This window comes from Suricata suricatta, chromosome 15 (genome assembly GCF_006229205.1).
Source record: "Suricata suricatta isolate VVHF042 chromosome 15, meerkat_22Aug2017_6uvM2_HiC, whole genome shotgun sequence".
In the NCBI taxonomy this organism is placed as follows: domain Eukaryota; kingdom Metazoa; phylum Chordata; class Mammalia; order Carnivora; family Herpestidae; genus Suricata; species Suricata suricatta.
In genome coordinates, this window is record NC_043714.1 from 7797129 (window position 1) to 7804175 (window position 7047).

Below are 7047 nucleotides of genomic sequence, written 5' to 3' on the forward strand. Positions count from 1 at the left end.
AGGCCCGGCTCGGCTGTCAGTCTGGCGGCGGCGCCCGTCGATTGGGCCGGCGGCCGCCGGGGAGCGGGGGCAGCACGTTGGGATGCGCGCTACTTAAGGTCCAGCTGCGTGAGCCATTGACGTGTTTGGAGCTGGAGACGGCCTGGACGCTGGTGAAGCGGCCGCCTGAGGTGAGTGGTCCCCCGCCCCTCCTTCCGCGGCGGCTGCAGGGATGCCAGAAGAGAGGGGTGCACCTGGGCCACCGTGGCGCCCGAATCCACTGCTTCGGTGTGACGCCGCTGCCACCAGGCCTTGCCTCAGCGCGGACCCCTTCCTGTACCTCTTCCTCCCCCACGATGCCGGTTTATTCGGGCCGGGGACGAGGAAGGTGACCCTCGGCACCCCTAGCTCTTTCTTCATTCTGTTTCTGGGCCTTTGGGGCGTAATTGCCCACCCCAACCTCCAAGTTCCTGCGTTTTCCTTTCCCCCCTGCCCCGCTCGGCTCCATCGAAGGTCAAAGCAAGGTGTGTTCACCTGTGCCCGTCGTCCACCGTTGGACCGACTGGCAGCATCGCGGCAGGCAGCGAGGCCGCGGACTCGCATCCAGTTTCTCAATTCGACTTCCCCACTCCGCCCCCGCTGTGCCATGCTGACTTCCTGACCCTGCTTTTCTGCCCCCAGCAGTGGGTTAAGGGCTTTAGGCTCTGACATAACGTGTTTCTGCTTCCTGCTCGTTGCATCTGCGTTGTATCAGACCTACAGACCTTGCCTTGGCTCTGGCCAGCATGTGGGCATGGACGTGTTCAGTATCGTGCCCTTTCCCTTCCCTTTCAAAGCTAGGTGGAGAGCGGGGACGTGAACTGGATAGGAAATCAAGACATATATTTTTGTGCGGCTTGCCCTTTGGAGAAATCGTTAGAGTTATTCCTCAAATGTGCTGTGCTTTTGTGGCCCCTCCCTCACATCTTTGGTTTTCTTTCCGGCTGTCCTCTGCAAATAGAGCTTTGTGATATTTGCTTCGTGCCTTCAGAAAGTAAGCAGATAAGCCTTTGCTAGCGGAACACTCGATCTTCCCTTTAGTCCTTTTCCTCACTGTAAATGGACATTTCCTCTTCATTTCCAGTGATACTTGAGGATTCATGCAAAGAAAGTGCCATTTAGAAATCCAGATTTACTTTGACTTGTGTTTAGAATCCAGAAGAGAAAGGAAATGAGATGTGAATAAATTCATGCTGCAAAACCTGATTCTTGTATATGTGATGTTACCCAGGTGTTACTTTTATTAGAGGATTCTTGATCGATGATGATTATAAAATTCAGTGAAAGTGCAGTTTCATGGAAGGCATGCAACCTGAATTTTGACCAAGTCTGATTATTGTTGAGATTATATATAAGGAATATGAACAGCTAAGCAGAATTCTGTGTTCTCATGTCATAGGATTGATTTAAAACAGAAGGATAGGAGTTTAATTAGTACCATTATCTCTTCCTAAGAAGTCAAGCCTGCACAAGAATCATGTTCAAGAGAGGAAGAAGCTTCTAGATATAATTGAACGGCATCTTGAATTTACTTTTTACCTAGATGTTTGCTAGCTAAGATATATTCATGTAATGTTTTTAAGTTTGTTTTGAGAGAGAGAACGCACGTGAGCAGGGGAGAGGCAGAGAGAGGGAGAGGGAGCATCCCAAGCAGGCTTTGCACATCAGCATGGAGGTCAATGCGGGGCTGAGTCTCACGAACCTGTGAGATCAAGACCTGAGCCGAAATCACGAATCAGATGCTTAACCGACTGAGCTACCCAGGCACCCCTAAGTATATTCATGTATTGATCAATGACAGTCATAAAATGAAATAATTACTTAGAGGATTCCTAAAAGTTAAAGGATCCTGGAATAACTAAACTCTTTCTCATCCTTCTTTGTAAAGATTAATCTCCTTTAGTCTGGACATCCTGGTCTCTAAACTAGGTAAATCTTGATTGCAAATACCTCCATTTTTTTAGGAACTTACAGGATTTGATTGATTTTCCTGAATGTCCCTTATTTCTTTTAACATGACTGATATTTTTCTTCATGGTGTCATCTAGAGCAAGAAGGGTAGAAACCTTTTCATACAAAATTTCTGACCTTTGTCTGGGCATACTGACTAAGGTGGTTTTTGGCTGGGCAGTGTTTTGTATGTTGTATTGCATAATTGCTCGTCTCTCTTTAAATTTTCAGGTGGAAGATGATTAATCTAGAGCAGGATTCAAGAGCCGGTTAACTCAGCTTCTTAAACTTAGTACAGAGCATTTAAAAATATTTGTGGGGGGCCCATCAAGAGAATATCAGTCTATGAAAACAAAAAAACACTTTGAAGTAATTAACAGTTTGTTGACTGTTGTTTTCTTAACACGTTCTCTTTTAGTTCCTTTCTGTGACATATCCTGGAAGATGATAGGCATACCAATTTCAGTCAAACTCCATTAGAGAGCAATTGCTCCAGAATATAGTTGACAGACCTATTAGAGAAGTAGTCTGTGACTTGACGCAATCATCATTTGGCTCGTAGGGAACTGTGATCATTGGTAATCGATAAACACTTCTGCAGTGCTGCATGCATTAGGCTTCAGTTGGACGGTTAATGAACCAAAGTAGCTTTCTGGAACTTTTTTTTTAAGCCCAGGGAAGTATCAGTTAAATAGAAGATGTTCCTGGAAGTAAAGCTTTAGTTTTTCTTCTTTAACTTGTTGAAATGTCACCTGAGCAATCACTTTGTTTTTTTGGTCTATTGGCCAACCAGATGTAGGTTCCAGAGTCCATACTGTAAGTTTAGTTAACAAATGCTTTTGCTAATGTTGGGTTGTACTAATGACTCCACACTCATTTTATATGTTGATCAGTGGATCATAAGGAAGTAACCATTAGAATGCATGCTGTATTCTCAGGTTTTCTTAGGACATTTAATAGCTTAGGCATTAGAAATAAAGATGAACTAAAATGGAATTATAGCAGACTTGTCCTCTTGGGCAGTAGGATTGCATTTCAGTGGATGAATTTAAATACGGCCTTGTGCACCAATGCAATGCAAAGGAAAAACACACCCAAATGTTAATTCTCAGAATATAGAGGCCCTGTGAAGTTCCTTACTCAGTAATCTTATGCCAAAATTAATTTTTCGAGTGCTCTTGGGTCTAATGAGATGTACCGGTTTATTTTCTCTCTTTTACCATGTAACTCTTTTCTCCAACATCTGCCTTCAGGAAGAAACCTGTTACGATGCCCATGGTGGCCCGGCGGCTGAGAGATCCTGACGTAAACCCTTGTTTGTCGGTAAGGTGGTTTGCTTTTCATTTTCATGAGTTTTAAGTTGGAAAAACAGGCTTGTTCTGCTTCTGTGGGTATCTGTTTTTTGCAATTCTTGAATAAAGATATTTCAATACAAAAACGATTTTTGGCTAGCGTATCCTTATTTCACTAGAACATTTTTAGGTATTTGTAATTTAACTAACAAAGATTCATCTCTTCTAAGTTACCGTTATTTGTATAAGGTGGAAACATTCAGTTGTCACTGAAACTCCAAATAGGCAGAGGTTACACCAAAGGAAAACCTTTGGGCCAAAAATGGAAAGTTGCAAACTATGCTTTTAAACTGCTACTGAAATTTATGTTTTCATAGCAATAATTTCATCATGTCTTTGAGACAGCTTGGCTGAGAATAAGGGGCTCTGATAGAATCTGTCCATTTAAAGCCTAAAGATTTCCACAAAGGTATCATATAAACAAAACGTACTGTTGTAATAATAAAGTTTTATGGCATTTGTGTGGGGTGACTAGTGGTACTGACGTGTGGCTTTGTCACTCTGGGGTAACGCAGTCATTGGACTGGTGTTATGCCCTGGTCCTACATGCATTTTTCAAATATACACATTCATTAAATATTTGGCATAGGAATGCAGCTTTGTGTCGTGTATCAGATCTGTTTTCAACAGCTTCGTGAAGTCGGTTTAGATAGACTGTGTTTCTTAGAGCTGTGAAGCAGATTACCTTTAGTTAACACTTTTCTTTAGATGACGTCTCAGAGTCCTACTTTTCACTTTGAAGTTTGTTATCCAATCTACTTCCAGTTTAAATTTTTTTAATGCTTTTTATATATTTTTGAGCGAGAGAGACAGTGCGAGCAGGGGAGGGTCAGAGAGAGAGGGAGATACAGAATCTGAAGCAGGTCCCAGGCTCTGAGCTGTCAGCACAGAGCCCGACATGGAGCTCGAACCCGTGAACCATGAGATCATGACCTGAGCCAAAGCCGGACACCCAACCGACTGAGCCACCCAGGCGCCCTTCTACTTCCAGTTTAGACAGCTTAATTTTAATTCTCAAATGGCTGCTGCTCTCCTTTGAACTCCCTGCCCTGTGTTGCTCTCTTAGGATTTGAAGTGCTATTAACGATATCTATTAAAACTGTGCAGATAATAGTATATGTGCTTGCGTAACAGAGCAAACGATAGCCAAAAATACATCAAGATGAGTGGCGGTAATTTAAGTTGCCTTGATGCAGACCAGTCATCGGCGACGTACTTGGGATCTTGAAACCAGCTGCGCATCAGGCGGTCAAGTCCAAGTGAGACCTTCGAAGACAGGACAGCTGCCCTCGGAGTGAGGAGATGGGGTTTGGACCCTCGCTGTGCGGCAGTGATCTCCAGCACATTGTGCCTCGCTTTGGCTTCTTCGTTAAACACTTACTGGGATCAAGGATCTCAGTCGGTCTCCGGCTCCAGTTCCTGTGACCAGACATTCAGAAAACCGACCGGACTATGAAAAGGGAGATGTCTGCTCTGAGCAGAACGAGTGCGGGATAGTTGGAAAGATCATTCCGTTTTTGCTCCTTATACGTTCACTCAAACGAACAGAAAGGAACAGGTCCATCTTCCCTGCTTTGGGGGTGCAGCAGCTTCAGAAGTTTGGGATTTTTTGTTTGTTTAGATCCCATCCCACCCCCTAAATGATGCCTGTCTTACATATTTAAGGAATCGGATGCCTCTACCAGATGTATGGATGAAAATAACTACGACAGGGAAAAATGCTCCACTTACTTCCTGAAGTACAAAAACTGCCGGAAATTCTGGGTACGCCGAGCTTGGTTAGCTTTGTGTTAAAACTCGTCCCTTAGGCTTGAAATTGAAGCCCCAACTTAGTACCCACAGCCTGTCTTAGTGACGACTAGGGAGACTTAACTTTGCCTTTATCCTCTGTGCATCCTAAAGGATCCTGGAGAGCTCTTCCTGGCTGCCTCGTCCCAGTCCGGCATCCAGGGTGTAAGAATGCAGTTCTAACATAGAGGGGTCTTACTGCACGCGTAAGATCCACACCCCTAAAACAATAAGCTTGTTATAATTTTAATTTTCCCGGAGAGGAGCAGGTGGATAACTTGGTCTTTGCCATAGCATGTTTTAGGCTTCCATTTCTGCCTTCTCTTTTCCCACCACCACCCACAGTAGTTAAAATGCTCCCGTTTTTCTTGAGACATCGGTATATGATTTCTGTTTCTCTGAGCACTGGATGCAACTACTTCCTTTCCCTTTTTTAAATTAACTGTTGGTTTCAGTTAGCAATTCCTTAGTAGGTCCTTGTGATAGACTGGATTTCTGTGTTCTTGTACTTAAACACTATATTTCCACCCCAGTTACTGTCAGCAGATTCCTATGAGGATAATCACTCCTATTTGATTGTGAATAGCTTGGAAATGTTGTCTGAAGCATGAGAATTCATTTTTGGTTTTTCTTTACACTTGGTTTTTAGAATTTCCTTTATGAGGATGTAATAGCCAGTTACTGGCAAGTGATTAGCATTTAATACGTGTCTGATTTTGGTTTCTTCTTTTTTTTTAATACCTATGTGCAGAATACTGTCATGGTCCAGAGAAGACAGAATGGAGTACAGCCATCAATGCCTACGGCAACAGAAAGAGACGAGATCTTGGGGGCAATGGGAAAGATGCCCTACTGACTGTTTGCATTCAAGTGGTTTCTTTAACTTAGAAGCAGATGAATATTTTTAATAAATGATGATTGTGGTCTTCGAACACCTTTCAGGCCTTACCCAGACAGCTCTTAAACTCCACAAGGGGAGGCAGAGTCAGCCCTGTGTCCTTTGCATTCGCGCCCAGCGCCACGATGGCAGGCCGCCCCGGTGGCTGTGCCGTGCCGCGGAGTTCGCGTTACTTCCTGAAGGTAGGGGAGCGTGAGGAGAAGTGCCGTGAGGGGTCCAGCTTTTCTGCGGGTAACAGACAGAGGTGACAAGTTAACACTTAATGGCAGTGCAAGGGAAGGTGGTGCGTCCAAGGACGGGGAATGACGTGAGCAGCTACACGGTGGGAGGAGACGTGACTTTGGAGAGGTCTGTAGACGGCCCAGCAAGAGGGTAAGGTGGGTGGTGGCATGGCGGACAGAAGACCGGGAAGGTAAGTCCAGGGTGGGTGTGCGGCGGGCCTCAGATCTTGGGCTCAGTGCAGAGCAAGACCCCTGCCCTCAATCACTGCCTCACCTGTGTTCAGATAAGGTAAGTATGTTGAGGGGCAGGAAAGCAGGGGTGCAGGAGGGCCGTCTTAGACAAATGGCATGCACAAGAACTGGTTTTCTTCTTTACGGAAAGGCTTAAAGGATTCTCTGACTAACGTCCATACATATTGGATAACCTTCTGAAGGAATAGTGCTCTTTCTTGACGGCAGTCACGGGAAAGAGATGATTCTCTTAGAGGTGGGCACGAAGGGGAGGGGGGTTTGTAGGTGAACACACTGGGATGAGACCAGAGCCCCGCTCCATTTCATGCTGTAAACACGAGAACATTCAATGTGGTGATGGGGGCGAGTCGTGTGGCCACTCTCATGCCTACCAGCTATTTATAACCTGTGCTATTTAATGTCTAATTGTATGCTAAAAAAATCAATGAAAACAGATAGCTTGTGTCCCTTTGTATCTGGTGCTGGGTCAAGAGTATTATTTTAAAGGCTGCTGACAGCAAACTGTCCATCTCCTTGGTCTTCATCCAAAACCCAGGTCAGATGTTTTTAAGCCATATGACCCTGACTG

At 44.7% G+C, this 7047-nt stretch overlaps 1 protein-coding gene across 1 annotated transcript; it reads left to right on the plus strand.

Annotated features, from left to right (window-relative positions):
* The first annotated feature begins 35 nt into the window (after nucleotides 1-35).
* On the plus strand, nucleotides 36-6040 carry CHCHD7 (coiled-coil-helix-coiled-coil-helix domain containing 7). Its single transcript, XM_029923915.1, has 4 exons — nucleotides 36-170; nucleotides 3222-3291; nucleotides 4986-5084; nucleotides 5860-6040. Exons 2-4 carry the CDS (start codon nucleotides 3238-3240, stop codon nucleotides 5962-5964), a joined length of 258 nt encoding a protein of 85 aa, XP_029779775.1. The 5' UTR covers nucleotides 36-170; nucleotides 3222-3237; the 3' UTR covers nucleotides 5965-6040.
* Nucleotides 6041-7047: the final 1007 nt, after the last annotated feature.

What these genes read in the sequence shown, in the direction of transcription:
- CHCHD7 (XM_029923915.1), top strand. Translation starts at nt 3,238, where the DNA reads ATGCCCATGGTGGCCCGGCGGCTGAGAGATCCTGACGTAAACCCTTGT. An exon ending in ACGTAAACCCTTGTTTGTCG is followed by an intron (nt 3,292 to 4,985) that starts GTAAGGTGGTTT and finishes TACATATTTAAG; the next exon opens with GAATCGGATGCCTCTACCAG. An exon ending in AAAACTGCCGGAAATTCTGG is followed by an intron (nt 5,085 to 5,859) that starts GTACGCCGAGCT and finishes ACCTATGTGCAG; the next exon opens with AATACTGTCATGGTCCAGAG.